This window comes from Bubalus bubalis, chromosome X (assembly GCF_019923935.1).
Source record: "Bubalus bubalis isolate 160015118507 breed Murrah chromosome X, NDDB_SH_1, whole genome shotgun sequence".
In the NCBI taxonomy this organism is placed as follows: Eukaryota; Metazoa; Chordata; class Mammalia; order Artiodactyla; family Bovidae; genus Bubalus; species Bubalus bubalis.
In genome coordinates, this window is record NC_059181.1 from 74,976,739 (window position 1) to 74,999,236 (window position 22,498).

The 22,498-nt window shown below is 36.1% G+C and overlaps 1 protein-coding gene across 10 annotated transcripts in view; it reads left to right on the top strand.

Moving 5' to 3' along the window:
• LOC102398822 overlaps positions 1–22,498 on the top strand; it is a 472,058-nt gene that overhangs the window by 388,602 nt on the left and 60,958 nt on the right. For all 10 annotated transcript variants that reach the window (XM_044936730.2, XM_025276189.3, XM_025276191.3 and 7 more), the window contains 2 exons: positions 6,697–6,818; positions 7,243–8,732. In XM_044936730.2, coding sequence (XP_044792665.1) covers positions 6,697–6,818; positions 7,243–8,732 — 1,612 coding nt within the window. The remainder of the gene's footprint in view (positions 1–6,696; positions 6,819–7,242; positions 8,733–22,498) is intronic.

Sequence of the window (22,498 nt, forward strand, 5' to 3'; positions counted from 1 at the left end):
TGGTATATTGAACGCAGCACCTTCACAGCATCATCTTTCAGGATTTGAAATAGCTCAACTGGAATTCCATCACCTCCACTAGCTTTGTTCATAGTGATGCTTCCTAAGGCCCACTTGACTTCACATTCCAGGATGTCTGGTTCCAGGTGAGTAATCACACCATTGTGATTATCTGGATCATGATGAGCTTTTCTGTATAGTTCTTCTGTGTATTCTTGCCACCTCTTCTTAATATCTTCTGCTTCTCTTAAGTCCATACTATTTCTGTCCTTTATTGTGCCCATCTTTGCATGAAATGTTTCCTTGGGATTTCTACTTTTCTTGAAGAGATCTCTAGTCTTTCCCATTCTGTTGTTTTCCTCTATTTCTTTGCATTGATCACTGAGGAAGGCTTTCTTATCTCTCCTTACTATTCTTTGAAACTCTGCATTCAGATGGGTATATCTTTCCTTTTCTCCTTTGCCTTTTGCTTCTCTTCTTTTCACAGCTGTTTGTAAGGCCTCCTCAGACAATCATTTTGCTTTTTTGCATTTCTTTTTCTTGGGGATGGTCTTGATCCCTGCCTCCCATACAGTTACATGAACCTCTGTCCATAGTTCTTCATGCACTCTGTCTATCAGATCTAATCTCTTGAATCTATTTCTCACTTCCACTGTATAATCATAAGGGATTTGATTTAGGATATACCTGAATGATCTAGTGGTTTTCCCTACTTTCTTCAATTTAAGTCTGAATTTGGCAATAAGGACATCATGGTCTGAGCCACAGTCAGATCCCCATCTTGTTTTTGCTGACTATATAGAGCTTCTCTATACAGGAGAAATAGAGTGGCCATCATAGTCAACAAGAGTCTGAAATGCAGTACTTGGATGCAATCTCAAAAATGATAGAATGATCTCTGCTCATTTACAGGGCAAACCATTCAATATGTCAGTAATCCAAGTCTATGCCCCAACCAGTAATGTTGAAGAATCTGAAGTTGAATGGTTCTATGAAGACCTACAAGACCTTCTAGAACTAACACCCATAAAAGATGTCCTTTTCTTTATAGGGGACTGGAATGTAAAATAGGAATTCAAGAAATACCTGGAATAACTGGTAAATTTGGCCTTGCAGTACAGAATGAAGCAGGGCAAAGGCTGATAAAGTTTTGCCAAGAAAACGCATTGGTCATTTAAGACTATTATTTCCTTATTTTCTGTCAGGATAATCTGTCCATTGATATAAATAGGATGTTAAAGTTCCCTACTATTTTTGTATTACTGTCAGTTTTTCCCTTTATATCTGCTAATATTTACTTTATATATTTAGGTTTTATTATATTAGTTGCATATGTATTAATGACTGTTACATTCTCTTCTTGTGTTAATCCTCTTATTATTATACCCTTCTTTCTGTAGATTTTGTTTTAAACTCTATTTGTCTAATCAAGAGTTACTTATCCCTACTTTCTTATCACTTCCATTTTCTTAAAATATCTTTTTCCATACCTTCACTTTCAGTCTGTGTGTGACTTTAGCTCTGAAGTGAATCTCTTGGGAGCTGCATATTGGTTGATCTTTGTTTTTTTTTATCCAGTCATTCATCCTATATATTTTGATTAGAACATTTAGTCTATTGACATGTAAAGTGATTATTGGTAGACATGTAATTTTTGTCATTTTGTTACTTGTGTTTTTGTTTGCTTTTGTAGTTCATCTCTGTTCTTTCTGTCTCCTTTTATTTTCTTCCCTTGTGTTCCTTTCTCTTTAGTTTTTTTCTGTATTTGATATGCAGTTACCATTGGGCTCATATATATTGACTTATTAGTATATCTATGACTTACCTGGTGGCTCAGTGGTAAAGAATCCACCTGCCTGTGAAGGAGCCATGGATTCAATCCCTAGTTGGGAAGATTCCCTGGAGAAGAAAATGGCAACCCACTTTAGTATTCTTGCCTGGGAAATCCCATGGACAGAGGAGCCTGGTGGACTACAGTCCATGATGTCACAAACGAGTTGGGCATGACTTAGTGACTAAACAACAACAACATAACTATATTTGCATGTTTTTAATTACTAGCCATTTAAGTTCAAGCACTCTAAAAGTTATACATTTTTATTTCACCCTACATGTTTTTGGTGTCATATTTTACATCTTCATATTTATTCCATCATTCTTCATTGATGAGCTCTTTTAGATTTTTGCTTATTCTATAAGTTTTTTTTTAATCTCTCTTTCAAATATAAATGATAATCTTGCTAGGTAGATTATCCTGGGTTGCTTCTTTCAGCACTTTGAATGTATCATGCCATTCCCTTCTGTCCTCCAAAATTTCTGCAAAAAAAGCAGCTGATAACCATATGTGGATTACTTTGTATATGACTTTATTTTTCTCTAGATGCCTTCAAAATTATCTCTTAATCTGTAACTTTTGGCATTTTGGTTATGTTATGTCTTGGTATGGGTTCATTATGTTTGGGACCCTCTGTTCTTCCTGTACATAGATATATGTTTCCTCTTTCAGGTTTGGGAACTTTTCAGCTATAATTTCACCAAATATATTTTTGACCCTTTTCTCTCTCTCTTCTCTTTCTGGAACCCACATAAAGCAAATGTTGGTACACTGAATGTTTTTTCAGAGGTCCTGTAAATGGTTCTCATTTTTTAATTTGTTTTTCTTATTGCTGTTCTAAATGAGTGATTTCCATTTTTCTATATTCCAGATCTCATTCATTTCTCAGTGTCACCTAGTCTGTTGTTAATTCATTCTTGTCTGTTTTTTCCTTTCAGTTAATATACTCTTCAGTTCTGACTGGTTCCTTTATTTTCTAACTACTTGTTAAAATTCTGTGTGTATTCTTTTCCATAATTCTGTTAGCATTCTTATTGCTAATACTTTTATTTTGCTTAAAAGCATAGGCTCTTGGACTCTGAATCAGAAAGTCCTTGGAAATCATCTAGTACAGAGAATGGCAAACTTTTTCTGTAAAAGACTAAACCTTAAATATCTGTTGCTTACCAGGTCAAATACACAATGTTCTCAACTGTTGAAAAAATTATTCTCACTGATGAGATAATGGATGTTACATTTTACCTTTTTATATAAAATGTGAAAAATTTCTGTTGCTCTTAGGCCATACAAAAACATGGTGGGCTAGATTTGACCCATGGGAATACTTTGTTAGTCCCTCATCTTGCTCGTGTCATCTTAAACTGGGCTAGACTTAGAATGCCTGTTGAAAATACTTGGATATTATAACTTATTTCCTTGACTTTAAATTGTAATCGGGAAATCTTAGTAGTGATGCTTTCCCAAAGTAAGCCTCTAGTGAAATGTACAATGTACAATGATGGAGCTACTTTTCAAACAGACCACTGAAGAGTCAAACTCCATTGAAGAGTCAAATTCCTTTAAAAAATAAAGGGGTTCCTTGCCATGCTCTCTCCCTATTCCCTTTAAACTCCTTGCTGCTGCTGCTGCTAAGTCACTTCAGTTGTGTCCGACTCTGTGTGACCCCATAGACGGCAGCCCACCAGGTTCCCCCGTCCCTGAGATTCTCCAGGCAAGAATACTGGAGTGGGTTGCCATTTCCTTCTCCAAAGCATGAAAGTGAAAAGTAAAGTGAAATTGCTCAGTCGTGTCCGACTCTTAGCGACCCCATGGACTGCAGCCCACCAGGCTCCTCCGTCCATGGGATTTTCCAGGCAAGAGTACTGAAGTCGGTTGCCATTGCCTTCTCCATTTAAACTCCTTACTTAAGTCCTAAAATACTTAATATTGTGCATATCACAGATTATGATTTTTTTCATGTAATTTTATTAAATATTAACCATGATGGTTTTTACTTTTTTAAAAAAACCTGATTTTGGAGGGGAAAAGCTATATATGGAGTATAATATAGGTCATTTTAGGTGTTTTCTGCCAGATTTTTCCTTAACATAGTACAATGTTCTTTTGGAAAGTGTAGAAGCATGATGTATATATTTCCTCAGGAGACTAGGCATACTAATAAATCATATACATGAAAAGATGTTAGTTATCAACCTATGAAGGCAGATATTATTTGTTTAAATTTAGATAATGTCTAATTGAATAAAATTTGCTGTACTTTCCCTAACCCTTTTTGTCTTGACTTTCAAAATAATGAAAACTAGTGACGGAGCAATCATAATTGAAATCCATTACTGTGATTTGAGAATAAGAGTCAAAGTAGTTCTGAGTATTTGCACTTATAGATCAGTGTTTAGAAGCACATGAAAATTGTTTGCTATATACCTCACCTAAGATGTGCAAGTTTCAAAATTTCTCATACTTTTGCTTTTATAAATAAAATCACCCTTCTTTTTAATATCTGTTAATAATTTACATTATTTGTCTTTATCTTTTATTTTGAATTAGTGTTTTCTCTTAAATACTATCTCATTTGAGCCTCACAATTACTGACTGGAACAGGAGATTACAAAAATGTTACTATAATTAATTCCATAGTATTTTAAAACTTGAGTATTTTTTCTTATATTGTATTAAAATAACATGTTGTATAAATCCATTATTTTTTACTCAAGTTTTGTTGGAAGATGGAATATATCTCTTTACATAGATAAAATTATTTTTTGATCATTTTTCAACTCTTCTTTTTCCTTTTCTTGGACTACTTCTTCACCTAAGTCTCACTTATTATGTATGTTCTACTTTGAGGTTAACAATAATATATTAACAGCAATTTTGATGTCTTATGAAGGACCTTTTCATTGTTTTGTTTTCTTCTTCTAGAATTCTTTTTTTAATTAATTAATTTTAATTGGAGGATAGTTACTTCATGATATTGTGATGACTTTTGCCATATATCACCATGAATCAGCTGCAGGAATACATATGAACCCCGCATCCTGAACCCCCACCTCTCTCCCCACCTTATCCCTCTGGATTGTCCCAGGGTACCAGCTTTGGGTGCCCTGCTTCATGCATCGAACTTGCACTTTTCTTCTATTTTACATATGGTAATGTATATATTTCAATGCTATTCTCTCAAGGAACAGATTCCCACTCATACTGGCTTGAACAAAAAATGGGCCAAAGAACTAAACAGACATTTCTCCAAAGAAGACATACAGATGGCTAACAAACACATGAAAGGATGCTCAAAATCACTCATTATCAGAGAAATGCAAATCAAAACCACAATGAGGTACCATCTCACACCGGTCAGAATGGCTGCTATCAAAAAATCCACAAACAATAAATGCTGGAGAGGGCACTGTTGGGGAGAATGCAAACTAGTACAGCCACTATGGAGAACAGTGTGGCGATTCCTTAAAAAACTGGAAATAGAACTGCCATACGACCCAGCAATCCCACTGCTGGGCATACAGAAACCAGATTTGAAAGAGACACGTGTCCCCCAATGTTCATCGACATATTGTTTACAATAGCCAGGACATGAAAGCAACCTAGATGTCCATTGGCAGATGAATGGATAAGAAAGCTGTGGTACATATACACAATGGAATATTACTCAGCTACTGAAAAGAATGCATTTGAATCAGTTCTAATGAGGTGGATAAAACTGGAGCCTATTATACAGAGTGAAATAAGTCAGAAAGAATAACACCAATATAGTATATTCATGCATATATATGGAATTTAGAAAGATGATAATGATGACCCTATATGCGAGACAGCAAAAGAGACACAGAGACAAAGAACAGACTTTTGGACTCTGTGGGAGAAGGTGAGGGTGGGATGATTTGAGACAATATCATTGAAACATGTATAATACCACATGTGAAATAGATCACCAGTCAAAGTTTGATGCATGAAACAGGGCACTCAAAGCTGATGTTCTGGGACAACCCAGAGGGATGGGATGGGGAGGGAGATGGGTGGGGAATTTGGGATGGAGGACACATGTACACCTCCATCATAATCAATCAGAATATGACTGATTCATGTCAATGTATGGCCAAAACCACCAAAATATTGTAAAGTAATTAGCCTCCAATTAAAATAAATCAATTATTTTTTAAAAAAGGAAAAATGGTAAAAAACATTAAGTCAAGGATCTTGATTACCTTAGAGAGCTCAAGGGCAGAAAGTAAAATTAATACTTAGTAGGAACTGGAATTAGGAGCTCAGGTAGAAAATATATCCATCTGTTTCTCTAGAGGCATATGATCCTTTGTTTCTACTTCCTTAATGTATTGATATTTTATTATTTACACTCTCTACACTTTTTTATTTTTTTTTTTACTTCTCTAGGGATATGCCAGACATTACTTCTTCATACTGCCCATGATTGCCTTTCCTTATTTCAAGCAACCAGCAGGGGGAAAAAAAATTAAAAAAAAGAACTATTCTGAATTCTAACTATAACTCTGCAGGAAAAAAAATCTTATTGCCCCAATTTGTGTTAAATGCCAATTACTCCAAGGCAACATAGCGCCAATGAGGCATTTGGGGATGGACATTAGTTTATGGAAAAGTAGAGGCTAAGAAGATATCTCACAATGTAGCTATCATATTTCCTTTTATACTTAAATGCTATTTCTGAAGTTTTATTTTGAAAAATGTTTTCATTATACCTTTCCCTTAAACATAAGTGCAGATAATGAAGTGACACTGTTCCCACAATCAAAATACCTAAATGTGCTATGTTTCACATTAAATGTAACTAAGAAATTGTAACTTTGTTTATGATTTATTTTGATTTGCAGCCAATAACTGCAACTAATTCACCCATTGAACATATATTTCCCCTTCAAGATGTGCCCCTTCCAAATGAAACAGTACCTAATAGATTTGGATATTTTTCTCTAGAAAGGCTCTGCACCCAAAGGTAAGTTTCACTGATAATCAAGTCTATATACATGCAATCTTAACTTGGAGTAGAATATAAAATTAGTAATTTTTCTACCATATTTTAGCATAATATTCAGTTTTCAAAATAATGATGCACTGACTGGATAAGGACAAGAGAATAGTATATTGTAAGGAAGTATCATATTCAGGTGAGTACTTTCAGGTACACTGGAAAACAGTTAATATGAACGTAAATGCAAGTGAATGTAAAATCTACCTACACTGATTTTCTTCTGATTTGTTCACAAGAAGCATAATGATGTCACATGCTTTCTAAAACCTGATAAGAATATGTACTTTATAATATTCTCCTACAGAAGACTTTTCAACAGAGAAATAATGTATTTTCCAACATATTTGATGAATATTTTTTAAGTATTCATATTTATCTTTTCTTTAAGTAATGAAGGAGCACTTGTCATGCCACATGATGAAGGAAGCACATCTGAAACAGAAGTTTCTGATACAAAAGTTTCTGACAATTCAACCAGTTATTTTGACTATAAAAATCTCCAAGACCTAACGATAATTGAAAGTGATGCCCCTCTGCTGACTTCTGGCTCTGAAAGCTGTGTGATTAATTCTGACTCTGACAGAGGCATTGGTATGGACTCTGACTTAGAACAGCACTCAAAAGACTCTGACTCAGTAACATGGGGAATGGACTCAGATTCAGAAAATTGTCCCATGGACCCAGACTCTCAGAAACACCTGCTAGAAGCAGAAAAATTCCACATAGCATCAAACCTAGAGCAACACCTAATTGGAGTTGAACAATGCCAGCTGGAATTTGGCCCTCTGAAACGCTGTATGGATCCAGATTCAGAAAAAAGCTTGGCAGACTCTGATTCTGCAAAATATGTGATGGCTTCTTACAATGAAAGACCCAGAATAGACTCAGACTCAAAAAAATACCCCATAGCTTCTGCATCTGTGAAACACCTGAAGGCAGAAAAATGCCAGATGGCCTCAGATTCTATAAAAGGCTTCAGGGAGTCTGAAAAAAGATTAATGGAGACTGAACAACACTGGCTAATCTCTGCGTCTGAGAGATATGTGGTGGACTCATACATTGAAAAGGATGCAGTAGACTCAGGCTCTGCATCTGGGATATATCTGATGGAGGAAGGAAAACACCAGGAGAAGATTAAATCTGAGAGACATATAATGGACTCTGACTTTGAACCGTGTAGGATGGACTCAGACTCAACAAGATATGAGCTAACCTCAGCCTCTGTGAAATGCCTCATGAATGCTAACACATTCCAGTTGAGCACTGAAACTGAGAGGTACTACGTAGATTCTTGGTCTGTAAGACACACAATTGACTTGGATTCTGAAAGCCTGGATATGAGCTCTGATTCAGTGAATCCCATAATGAAGGCTGAAGATTGCCAAAGAGCCTCCGAATTGGAAAGATTCTGGATGGGCCTCAGGTATGAATATGAAAGATACCTGCCTGGCTCTGAAAGACAACAGTTGAACTTTGACCGTGGTAGATGCTGGGACAGCTCTATAAAATACCAACACAGATCTTCAAGACTTCAGGGTAGTTCTGGAAGATGTCAAAATGACCTTCAAAAGCACTGGGATAAGTTTGAAAAACATCAAATAGACTCTGATTCTGAAAAACATAGAACAGATTTTGAAAATGAAAGATATCAAAATGAATTTGAAAATGGAAGACATATACACATAATGGAGATGGAACAGTCTCTATTGCACTCTGAACATGAAAGACTTCAAATGCATGAAGAAAAGGAGAAATACTTCATAAAGTCTGATGGTGAAAAAGAGCACAAGATTGTATCTGACAATGAAAGACACGATCTTGACTCAGAAGATGAAGCACAACGGCTTGGTGCTCGCAAAAAAGCTAACCGTCCTCAGGGTAAGCTTAAATATGTCTGGCTTTTGAAACCAGCTTGTTTTCAACTTTAATTAATAACATGATGACACTTATGAAATGGCAGTTGCTTTAACAGATTTGGGCCTGAGATTATTTCATCAGAAATTCAGAGAAAAGGCATCTTAATCCTAGATTTTCAATTCACTTTGGAAAATTAGGCAAATCATCTGTCTTTAGTTATCAGTTTTATCATGATATATTAAAAGAAGGAAAATTAAAGAATTATTAATAAAAATGGTTATTCTAGCCTAGGAAACAGCATGTTGAATTTAGTTACCATGAATCTAGAATGAGTAAATAAAGATTATTCATAAACTTTTTCCAATTATTAGTTGCTGTGTAAAGGAAAGCCTAACCATATAAATATTCAATGTATCATGCTTCTCTCAAAGTTATTAAAGCTTCATAAATTTTAATAGTTGGCATTTACCTTGTTAGTCATATTTAGCACACTAAATCATTATAATTCTCCATTTCCTAAGCCATTTTATTAAGGTATGCTTATTATGATAAAGAAACTGTTATCATCTCATAGATATTTTTCATCGTATTAGTCACTTTCTATTGAGTGTGAAAACATGTGAAGTGAAAACAAAGAATTTGTCCCCAAACATTTTTTGAGGGTATTTAAGTACTTTTATTTGAGAGAAAATATCATTGTGCTCAAATTACAAATCCAATATTAGCAGCAGAAGAAATTCTTTACTTTCTTTTACTGATTTTTGCAGCATTCGCTTTATCAGTACACTTCTTCAGCCATGTTTGAGGGGTTTCCTACTGTATATTATTATAGGGCTTCCCAGGTGGCTCAAGAGGTAAAGAATCTGCCTCCAATACAGGAAACACAGGAGACTTGAGTTGAATCCCTGGGTCTAGAAGATCCTGTGGAGGAGGGCATGGCAACCCATTCCACTATTCTTGCCTGAGGAATGCCATGAACAGAGAAGCCTGGCAGGCTACAGTCCATAGAGTCACAAAGAGTTGGACACGTCTGAAGTGACTGAGCATGCACACACACATTATCATTATATTTCCTCAGAAAAAAAGAAAGGAAAACCAAGAGTTGATTCCACTTTAAAGGATTGTTCTAAGAAAATAAATTGGTGATAATTTTATACTGATGCCCATGGTTTGGATATAAAATTAATTTGATGCTTACACTGAAATGCTAGGAAAACAGAAAGCAGTATATGATGATTGACACTAGCTCCCAGCTCCTGTACGCCAGTACAACATTCTCAAGAGAACATAAATAAGTTAAAGTTTCTCCTTCATGATGGAGAGAGATTCTGTTAGGAAGTGAATGTATCCTTGAGGACTTTTTCAATTCAGAGTTTATTTACTTGTCTGCAGTATAGCAATTCATTTTTAAAAATTTTTATCTTTTGTGACAATAAAAAATGACTAAAAAATATTGCTTGTCATCAAAATTCCCAATAGTATAATTTTAATTTTATCTGATTGAATTTTTAGACCTCATTTATTGTGTTTTAATGGGATTTTATTTTTTTAATTTATTTTTAATTGGAGGAAAACTGCTTTACAATGTTGTGATGGTTTCTGCTATACAACAACACAAATAAGCCAAATTATATTTATATCACCTTCCTCTTTAGCCTCCATCCTCTCCCTCATCCCACCCCTCTAGATCACCACCGAGTGCATAGCTGGGCTCCCTGTGTTAAACAGCAAATTCTCACCAACTATCTGTTTTACACATGGTAGTGTATATACGTCTATGCTACTTTCTCTATCCATACTACTCTTTCCTTCCCCACTGTGTCCACAGGTTTATTCTCTACATATGTGTCTCCATTCCTTCTCTGCAAATAGGTTAATCAATGTCATTATTCTAGATTCCTTATATATGCATTAATATACCATATTTGGGTTTTCTCTTTCTGACTTATTTCACTCTGTATGACAAGCTCTAGGTTCATCCACCTCACTAGAACTGACTCAAATATGTTATTTTTTATGGCTGAGTAATATTGCATTGAATATATATACCACAAATTCTTTATGCATTCATAGATCGATGAACATATGAGTTGCTTTCATGTCCTAGCTATGTAAATAGTGCTGCTATGAACATTGGGGTACATGGGCCTTTTTCAATTATGATTTTTTCAGCATATATGCCCTTTTCATCATATTCATGGAGTTCTCAAGGCAAGAATACTGAAGTGGTTTGCCATTCTTCTCCAGTAGACATCCAGTTTTTCAGGCCTGACTATCAGGAACATGCCTTTCAGCTCCTCCACGTAACTGTACAAGATGCCCAGTGCACTGGTTGTCCCACTGCTGGTCTTTGGCATCTGGTCCCATTGTGTGTGTGTGTGCTAAGTTGCTTCAGTTGTGGCTGACTCTGTACAACTCTTTGGACTTTAGCCTACCAGGCTCCTCTTTCCATGGGATTCTCCAGACAAGAATACTGGAGTGGATTGCCATGCCCTCCTCCAGGGGATCTTCCCAATCCATGGATCGAACCCACGTCTCACATCTCATGCATTGGCAGGCAGGTTCTTTACCACTACTACCACATGGAAAGCCCATCCAGTCCCATCACTTCATGGCAAATAAATGGCGAAAAAGTAGAAACAGTAACAGATTTTATTTTCTTGGAATTCAAAATCCCTGTGGATAGTGACTGCAGCCACAAAAATAAAAGATGATGCTTGTTCCTCGGAAAAGCTATGACAAACCTAGACAGTGTATTAAAAAGCAGAGACATCACCTTGCCAAAAAAGATCTGTATAATCAAAGCTATGTTTTTTTCCAGTAGTCACGTATGAATGTGAGAGTTGTACCATAAAGACAGCTGAGGGCTGAAGAATTAATGCTTTCAAACTGTGGTGCTGGAGAAGACTCTTGAGACTCCCCTGGACAGCAAGGAAATCAAATCTGTCAGTCCTAAAGGAAACCAACCCTGAATATTCATTGGAAGGGCTGATGCTGAGGCTGAAGCTCCAGTACTTTGGCTACCTGATGCAAAGGGCTGACTCATTGGAAAAGACCCTGATGCTGGTAACAGGAGAAGGTGGGGACAGAGGATAAGATGGTTGGATGACATCACTGACTCAATGGACATGAGACTGAGTAAACACAGGGAGATAGTGAAGGACAGAGGAGCTTGGCATGCTTCAGTTCATGGGTTCACAAAGAGTTGGACATGACTTAGTGACTGAACAACAACAGGCTATATGCCCACTCTTGGGATTGCTTGGTCATATGGTAGTTTTAATCCTAGCTTTTTAGGGAATCTCCATACTGTTCTCCATAGTGGCTGTATCAATTTATGTTCCCACCCACAGTGCAAGAGTGTTCCCTTTTCTCCACATCCTCTCCAGCATTTATTGTCTGTAGATTTTGTTTGATGATGGCCTTCTGACTGGTGTGACATAATCTCATTGCAGTTTTGATTTGCATTTCTCTAATAATTAGAGGTGTTGAGCATCTTTTCATGTGTCTATTTGTCATCTGTATGTCTTTTTTTGGGAAATGTCTGTTTAGGTCTTTACTAATTTTTTTTTATTGGGCTATTTGTTTTTCTTGATATTGAGCTGTATGAGCTGCTTATATATTTTTGAGAATAATCCTTTGTCAGTTTTATTGTTTGCAATTATTTTCTCCCATTCTGAGGTTTATCTTTTAATCTTTTTTATTGTTTCCTTTTCTGTGAAAAAAGCTTTTAAATTTCATTTGTTTATTTTTGTTTTTATTTCCATTACTTTAGGAGGTAAGTCAAAGAGGATCTTGCTTTGATTTATGTCAGAATGTACTGCCTGTGACTTTCTCTAAGAGCTTTATAGTTTCTGACCTTACATTTAAGTCTTTAACCCATTTTGAGTTTATTTTTGTGTATTGTGTTAGGAAGTGTTCTAGTTTCATTCTTTTATGTGTAGCTGTCTAGTTTTCCCAGCAACACTTATTGGAAAGGAGGTCTTTTCTCCATTGTATATTCTCAGCTCTTTAGTCAAAGATAAGGTGCCCACTATTGTGGGCTTATCTCTGGGCTTTCTATCTCATTCCATTGATCTATATTTCTGGTTTTTTTTTTTGCCAGTACCATACTGTCTTGATGACTGTAGCACTGTAATATAGTCTAAGTCAGGAAGGTTGATTCCTCCAGCCCCATTTTTCTTTCTCAAAGTTGCTTTGGCTATCCATGGTCTTTTGTGTTTCCATACAAATTGTGAAATTTGTTGTTATAGTTCTGTTAAAAATACCATTTGTAGTTTGCAATGGCACCCCACTCCAGTACTTTTGCCTAGAAAATCCCATGGACAGAGGAGCCTGGTAGGCTGCAGTCCATGGGGCCGCTAAGAGTCGGACACGACTGAGCGACTTCACTTTCACTTTTAACTTTCATGCATTGGAGAAGGAGATGGTGACCCACTCCAGTGTTCTTGCCCGGAGAATCCCAGGGACGGGAAGCCTGGTGAGCTGCCGTCTATAGGGTTGCACAGAGTCGGACACGACTGAAGCGGCTTAGCAGCAGCAGCAACAGGGATTGCATTGAATCTGTAGATTTCTTTGGATAGTATAGTCATTTTCACAATATTGATTCTTCCAATCCAAGAACATAGTATATTTCTCCATCTGTTTGTGTCATATTTAATTTCTTCCATCAGTGTCTTATAGTTGTCTGCATACAGGTCTTTTGTCCCTTCAGGTAGATTTATTCCTAGTATTTTAATTTTTGTTACAATGGTGAATGGGATTGTTTGTTTAATTTCTCTTTCTGATTTTTCATTGTTACTGTCTAGGAATGCAAGGGAATTCTGCGTATTAATTTTATATCCTGCCACTTTACTACATTCATTGATTAGCTCTAGTGATTTTGTGGTGCCATCTTTAAGGTTTTTTTCTCTAGTATCATATCATCTGCAAACAGGGCTTCCCAGGTGCCTCAGTGGTAAAGAATTCACATGCCAGTGTAGGAAATGCAGGAGACATGGGTTTGATCCTTGAGTCAGGAAGATCTCCCATAGTAGGAAATTGGAATCCACTTCAGTATTGCTGCCTGAAAAATTCCATGGACAGAGAAGCCTGGCAGGCTATCATGCATGAGATCACAAAGAGTCTAAGAGGACTGAGCAACTGAGCATACACGCATGCATCTGCAAACTTAGAGTTGTACTTCTTCTTTTCCAATATGGATTACTTTTATTTCTTTTTCTTCTCTGATTGCTGTGGCTAGGACTTCCAAAATTACATTGAATAATAGTGATGAGAGTGGGCACCCTTGTCTTGTTGCTGATATTAGGGAAAATAATTTCAGTTTTTCACTGTTGAGAATGATGTTTGCTGTGGGTTTATCATATATTGCCTTTATTATGTTGAGGTAGGTTCCTTCTCGGAGAAGGCAATGGCAACCCACTCCAGTACTCTTACCTGGAAAATCCCATGGACACAGGAGCCTGGTAGGCTACAGTACATGGGGTCGCTAAGAGTCGGACACGACTGAGCAACTTCACTTTCACTTTTCACTTTCATGTATTGGAGAAGGAAATGGCAGCCCACTCCAGTGTTCTTGCCTGGAAAATCCCAGGGACGGGGGACCTGGTGGGCTGCCATCTCTGGGGTCACACAGAGTCGGACACGACTGAAGCGACCTAGCAGCAGCAGAAGCAGTTTCCTTCTATGCCTACTTTATGGAGAGTTTTTTTTTTTTTTTTTTTAAATCATAAATGGGTGTTGAATTTTGTCAAAAGCTATCTCTGCATATATTGAAATTATCATATGGGTTTTATCTTTCAATTTGTTAATATGGTGTACCACCATGTTTCATTTGTATATATTGAAGAATTCTTGCTTCCCTGTGGAAAAGTCCACTTGATCATGATGTATGATCCTTTAAATGTGTTCTTGGGTTCTATTTGCTAGAATTTTGTTGAGGTTTTTTGCATCCTTGTTCATTAGTGATACTGGTCTGTAATTTTCTCTCTTTTGTGGCACCTTTGTCTGGTTTTGATATCAGGGTGATAGTGGCCAAGTATAATGAGTGTAGGAGTTTTCTTTCCTTTGCCATTTTCTGGAAGACTAGGAGCAGGATAGGTATTAGCTGTTCTCTAAACATTTGGTAAAATTCACCTGTGAAGCCATCTGGCCCTGGGCTTTTGTTTGGAAGATTTTTGATTAAAGTTTCAATTTGTATTCTTGTGATTGGCCTGGTTGTATTTTCTACTTCTTCCTGGTCCAGTTTTGAAAGGTTGTACTTTTCTAAAAATTTGTCCATTTCCTCTAGGTTGTCCATATTATTGGCATGTAGTTGCTGGTAGAAGTTTTTTTTTTTTTTTTATGATTTTAGTATTTCTATGTTGTCTGTTGTAACTTCTCCTTTTTCATTTCTAATTTTACTGATTTGAGTCTTCTCCCTTTTTCCTTAATGGGTCTGGTTAATGGTATGTCAATTTTGTTTATCTTCTTAAAGAATCAGCTTTTAGTTTTATTTATTTTTTCTTTTGTGTTTGTTATTGTTTTTCATTTATTTCTGCTGTGATCTGTATGATTTCTTTCCTTCTACTAACATTTTTTTTTGTGTGCTTCATTTTTCTGTGCTTTTTTTGTGGGTTTTTTTGTGCTTCATTTTCTAGTTGCTTTAGATTTAAGGTTAGATTGTTTATTTGGTGTTTCTCTTGTTTCTTGAAATAAGCTTGTGTTGTGATAAATTTGCCTCTTAGCCCTGCTTTTACTGCACCCCTTAGGTTTTGGGTAATCAGGTTTTCATTGTCATTTGTTTCTAGGTATTTTTTAATTTCCTCTTTGATTTATTCAGTGACTGCTTGGTTATTCAGAAGCATATGGCTTAGTGTCTCTGTGCTTGTGGTTTTACGTTTGTTTGTTTGTTTGTTTTTTCTGTAGTTGATATCTAATTTTATAATGTTGAGGTCAGAATAGATGCTTGAGATGATTTCAGGTTTTTTAAAATTTACCAAGGCATCATTTGTGACCCAAAAGTGATCTATCCTAGAGAATGTTCCATGTGCACTTGAGAAAAAAAGTGAAATTTATATATATTTTTTTTTGAATGAAATGCCCTGTTGATATCAATTAGGTCCAACTGATTCCAATGTGTCATTTAAAGCTTGTGTTTCCTTATTAATTTTCTATCTGGATGATCTGTCCATTGGTGTGAGTGGGGTTTTAAAGTTTCCAACTATTATTATGTCACAGTCGATTTCCTCTTTAATAGTTGTTAGCATTTGCCTTATGTATTGAGGTGCTTTTATGTTGGGTGCATATATATTTAAAACTGTTATATCTTCTTCTTGGATTGATCCCTTGATCATTACATAGTCTCCTTCCTTTCCTCTTGTAATGGTCTTTACATTAAAGTCTATTTTATCTGATATGAGTATTGCTACTCACACTTTTTTGATTTTCATTTGCATGGAATATCTTTTTCCATCCCCTAAATTTCAGTCTATATATGTCTTTTGGTTTGAAGTGGGTCTGTTGTAGACAGCATATGTACTGTTTCTTGTTTTTGTATCCATTTAGCCAGTTTGTGTCTTTTGGTTGAATCATTTAATCCATTTATGTTTAAGGTAGTTATTGATATGTATGATGCTGTTACCATTTATTTTGTTTTGGGTTTGTTTTCATAGGTCTTTTCTTTCTCTTTTGTTTCCTGTCTAGAGAAGTTCCTTTAGCATTTGTTGTAAGGCTAGATTGTTGGTGCTGAATTCTCAACTTTTGCATATCTGTTAAAACTTTTGATTTTTCCATCAAATGTGAATGGGATCCTTGCTGTACAGAGTAATCTTGATGTATGTTTTTTTTTTTTTTTTTTTTCATCAGTTTAAGTATATCCTGTCACTCCCTTCTGGCCTACAGAATTTCTGTTGAAAGGTCAGCTGTTAGCCTTATCGGGATCCCCTTACATGTTATTTGTTGCTTTTCCCTTGCTGCTTTTAATATTTGTTCTTTGTGTTTAATATTTGTTAGCTTGATTAATATGCATCTTGTCATGTTTCTCTTTGGGTTTATTCTCTATGGGAGCCTCTTGCCCCTGAACATTTTTAAGAAAGCTTCCCTCTGAAATTATAAAAAGAAATTATATGTCTAAATAAACTCAAGTGAAGTTTTACCAACACTGTGATTTAAATAGTATATATTTAATGTAAGTTCAGTGTTTCTAATTTTATTTTTTAAATTAATGTTTATTGCAGTATATTTGATTTAAAAATGTTGTTTTAGTTTCTACTGTACGGTGAAGTGAATCAGTGGTACATACACATATAGCCACTCTTTTTTATATTCTGTTCCCATGTAGGTCATTATAAAGAATTTAGTAGAGTTCTCTGTGCAATACAGTAGATTGTTCCAGTTCCAGTTCAGTCGCTCAGTCGTGTCCAACTCTTTGCGACCCCATGAATTGCAGCATGCCAGGCCTCCCTGTCCATCACCAACTCCCGGAGTCCACCCAAACCTATGTCCATTGTGTCAGTGATGCCATCCAACCATCTTAGTCTCTGTTGTCTCCTTTTCCTCCTGTCCTCAATCTTTCCCAGCATCAGGGTCTTTTCAAATAAGTCAGCTCTCTGCATCAGATGGCCAAAGTATTGAAGTTTCAGCTGCAACATAAGTCCCTCCAATGAACACTCAGAACTGATCTCCTTTAGATGGACTGGTTGGATCTCCTTGCAGTCCAAGAGACTCTCAAGAGTCTTCAATTATTCTGTGCTCAGCTTTCTTTATAGTCCAACTTATATCCATACATGACTACTAGAAAAACCATAACTTTGACTAAATGGACCTTTGTTGGCAAAATAACGTCTCTGCTATTTAATATGCTGTCTAGGTTGGCCATAACTTTCCTTCCAGAAAGCAAGTGAGTCAAAATGTTAGTTGCTCAGTCGTGTCTGATTCTTTGTGATCATATGGACTGTGGCCCAACAGGCTCCTCTGTCCATGGATTTCTCCAGGCAAGAATACTGGATTGAGTAGCCATTTCCTTCTCCAGGATATTTTCCAGACCCAGGGATCAAATCTGGGTCTCCTGCATTGCAGGCAATTTCTTTACCATCTGAGCCACCTGGGAAGCCACCAGAGGATTTTCTTAGTATTTATCTGTTTTATATATTGTACATATGTGTCACTCACAGTCTCCCGTTTATCTGTGTGCTCTTTTCCCCCTTGGTAACCATAAGTTTGTTTACTACATTTGTGGCTCTATTTCTGTTTTGTAAAAAGGTTGATTTTTACACTTATTTTAGATTCTAGATGTAAACCATGACATACGATATTTGTCTTTGTCTGTCTTACTTCATTCAGTATGACAATTTATAGGCCCATCCATGTCACAACAAATGACATTCCTTCATTCTTTTTTGTTTAATATAAATTTATTTATTTTAATTGGTGGCTAATTACTTTACAATATTGTATTGGTTTTGCTATACACTGACATGAATCCACCACAGGTGTACATGTGTTCCCCATCCTGAACCCCCCCTCCCACCTCCCTCTCCATCCTGGGTCATCCCAGTGCACCAACCCAGAGCATGCTGTATCATGCATCGAAACTGGACTGGCGATTCATTTAACATATGATAATATACATGTTTCAATGCCATTCTCCCAAATCATCCCACCCTCGCCCTCTCCCAGAGTCCAAAAGACTGTTCTATACATCTGTGTCTCTTTTGCTGTCTCACATACAGGGTTATCGTTACCATCTTTCTGCATTCCATATATATGCATTAGTATACTGTATTGGTGTTTTTCTTTCTAGCTTACTTCACTCTGTATAATAGGCTCCAGTTTCATCCAGCTCCTTAGAACTGAATCAAATGTATTCTTTTTAATGGCTGAGTAATACTCCATTGTGTATATGTACCACAGCTTTCTTATTCATTCATCTACTGATGGACATCTAGGTTGTTTCCATGTCCTGGCTGTTATAAACAGTGTTGCGATGGACACTGGGGTACAGGTGTCTTTTTCAATTTAGTTTCCTCAGTGTGAATGCCCAGCAGTGGGATTGCTAGGTCGTATGGCAGTTCTATTTCCATTTTTTTTAAGGAATCTCCACACTGTTCTCCATAGTGGCTGTACTAGTTTGCATTCCCACCAACAGTATAAGAGGGTTCCTTTTTCTCTACACCCTCTCCAGCATTTATTGCTTGTAGACTTTTGGATCGCAGTCATTCTGACTGGCGTGAAATGGTACCTCATTGTGGTTTTGATTTGCATTTCTCTGATCATGAATGATGTTGAGCATTTTTTCATGTGTTTGTTAGCCATCTGGTATGTCTTCTTTGGACAAATATCTCTTTAGTTCTTTGGCCCATTTTTTGATTGGGTTGTTTAATTTTCTGGAATTGAGCTGCAAGAGTTGCTTGTATATTTTTTAGATTAATTCTTTGTCAGTTGCTTCATTAGCTATTATTTTCTCCCATTCTGAAGGCTGTCTTTTCACTTTGCTTATAGTTTCCTTTGTTGTGCAGAAGCTTTTAATTTTAATAAGGTCCCATTTGTTTATTTTTGCTTTTATTTCCAATATTCTTGGAGGTGGGTCATAGAGGATCTTGCTGTGATTTATGTAGGAGAGTGTTTTGCCTATGTTCTCCTCTAGGAGTTTTATAGTTTCTGGTCTTAGGTTTAGATCTTTAATCCATTTTGAGTTTATTTTGGTGTATAGTGTTAAAAAGTGTTCTAGGTTCATTCTTATACAAGTGGTTAACCAGTTTTCCCAGCACCACTTGTTAAAGAAATTGTCTTTTCTCCATTGTACATTCTTGCCTCCTTTGTCAAAGATAAGGTGTCCATACATGCATGGATTTGTCTATGGGCTTTCTATTTTGTTCCATTGATCGATATTTCGGTCTTTGCACCAGTACAATACTATCTTGATGACTGTGGCTTTGCAGTATAGCCTGAAGTCAGGCAAGTTGTTTCCTCCAGTTCCATTCTTCTTTCTCAAGATTGCTTTGGCTAGTCAAGGTTTTTTGTATTTCCCTACAAATAATGAAATTTTTTGTTTTAGCTCTGTGAAAAATACTATTGGTAGCTTGATAGGGATTACATTGAATCTATAGATTACTTTGGGTATTATACTCATTTTGACTATATTGTTTCTTCCTATCCACAAACATGGTATATTTCTCCATCTATTAGTGTCCTCTTTGATTACTTTTACCAGTGTTTTATAGTTTTCAATATATAAGTATTTTGTTTCTTTAGGTAGATATATTCCTAGGTATTTTATTATTTTCGTTGCAATGGTGAATGGGATTGTTTCCTTAATTTCTCTTTCTATTTTCTCCTTATTAGTGTATAGGAATGCAAGGGATTTCTGTGTGTTGATTTTATGTCCTGCAACTTTACTATATTCATTGATTAGCTCTAGTAATTTTCTGGTAGAGTCTTTAGGGTTTTCTATGTAGAGGATCATGTCATCTGCAAACAGTGAGAGTTTTACTTCTTCTTTTCCAATTTGGATTCCTTTTATTTCTTTTTCTGCTCTGATTGCTGTGGCCAAAACTTCCAAAACTATGTTGAATAGTAGTGATGAGAGTGGGCACCCTTGTCTTGTTCCTGACTTTAGGTGAAATGCTTTCAATTTTTCACCATTGAGGATAAAGTTTGCTGTGGGTTTGTCATATATAGCTTTTATTATGTTGAGGTATGTTCCTTCTATTCCTGCCTTCTGGAAGGTTTTTTTTTTTTTTTTTTTTTTTTTTTAAATCATAAATAGATGTTGAATTTTGTCAAAGGCTTTCTCTGCATCTGTTGAGATAATCATTTGGCTTTTATTTTTCAATTTGTTAATGTGGTGTATTACATTGATTGATTTGTGGATATTGAAGAATCCCTGCATCCCTGGGATAAAGCCCACTTGGTCATGATGTATGATCTTTTTAATGTGTTGTTGGATTCTGATTGCTAGAATTTTGTTAAGGATTTTTGAATCTTTGTTCATCAGTGATATTGGCCTGTAGTTTTCTTTTATGTGGCATCTTTGTCAGGTTTTGGTATTAGGGTGATGGTGGCCTCATAGAATGAGTTTGCAAGTTTACCTTCCTCTGCAATTTTCTGGAAGAGTTTGAGTAGGATAGGTGTTAGCTCTTCTCTGAATTTTTGGTAGAATTCAGCTATGAAGCCGTCTAGATCTGGGCTTTTGTTTGCTGGAAGATTTCTGATTACAGTTTCAATTTCCGTGCCTGTGATGGGTCTGTTAAGATTTTCTATTTCTTCCTGGTTCAGTTTTGGAAAATTTTACTTTTCTAAGAATTGGTCCATTTCTTCCAAAATGTCCATTTTATTGGCATATAGTTGCTGATAGTAGTCTCTCTTGATCCTTTGTATTTCTGTGTTGTCTGTTGTGATCTCTCCACTTTCATTTCTAATTTTATTAATTTGATTTTTCTCCCTTTGTTTCTTGATGAGTCTGTCTACTGGTTTGTCAATTTTATTTATCCTTTCAAAGAGCCAGCTTTTGGCTTTGTTGGGTTTTGCTATGGTCTCTTTTGTTTCTTTTGTGTTTATTTCTTCCCTAATTTTTAAGATTTCTTTCCTTTTACTAACCCTTGGTCTTTTTCATTTCTTCCTTTTCTGGTTGCTTCAGGTGTAGAGTTAGGTTATTTATTTGACTTTTTATTGTTTCTTGAGGTAAGCCTGTATTTCTATGAACTTTCCCCTTAGCACTGCTTTTACAGTGTCCCACAGGTTTTGGCTTGTTGTGTTTTCATTTTCATTCATTTCTACGCATATTTTGATTTCTTCCGTGATTTATTGGTTATTCAGCAGCGTGTTGTTCAGCCTCCATATGTTGGAATTTTTAATAGTTTTTCTCCTGTAATTGAGATCTAATCTTACTGCATTGTGGTCATAAAATATGCTTGGAATTATTTCAATTTTTTTGAATTTACCAAGGCTACATTTATGGCCGAGCATGTGATCTATCTTGGAGAAGGTTCCATGTGCACTTGAGAAAAAGGTGAAATTCATTGTATTGGGGTGAAATGTCCTATAGATATCATTTAGGTCTACCTAGTCTATTGTATCATTTAAAGTTGTGTTTCCTTGTTAATTTTCTGTTTACTTGATCTATCCATAGGTGTGAGTGAGGTATGAAAGTCTCCCACTATTACTGTGTTATTGTTAATTTCCCCTTTCATACTTATTAGCATTTGTCTTACATACTGCGGTGCTCCTATGTTGGGTGCATATATATTTATAATTGTTATATCTTCTTCATGGATTGATCTTTTGATCATTATGTAGTGTCCTTCTTTGTCTCTTTTCACAGCCTTTGTTTTAAAGTCTACTTTATCTTATATGAGTATTGGTACTCCTGCTTTCTTTTGGTCTCTATTTGCACGGAATATCTTTTTCCATCCCTTCACTTTCAGTCTGTATGTGTCCCCTGTTTTGAAGTGGGTCTCTTGTAGACAGCATATATGCGGGTTTTGTTTTTGTATCCATTCAGCCAGTCTTTGTCTTTTGGTTGTGGCATTCAATCAATTTACATTTAAGGTATTTATTGGTAAGTATGGTCCCATTGCCGTTTACTTTATTGTTTTGGGTTCAAGTTTATACACCTCTTCTCTGTTTCCTGTCTAGAGAAGATCCTTTAACATTTGTTGGAGAGCTGGTTTGGTGGTGCTGAATTCTCTCAGCTTTTGCTTGTCTGTAAAACTTTTGATTTCTCCTTCATATTTGAATGAGATCCTTGCCGGGTACAGTAATCTGGGCTGTAGGTTATTTTCTTTCATCACTTTAAGTATGTTCTGCCA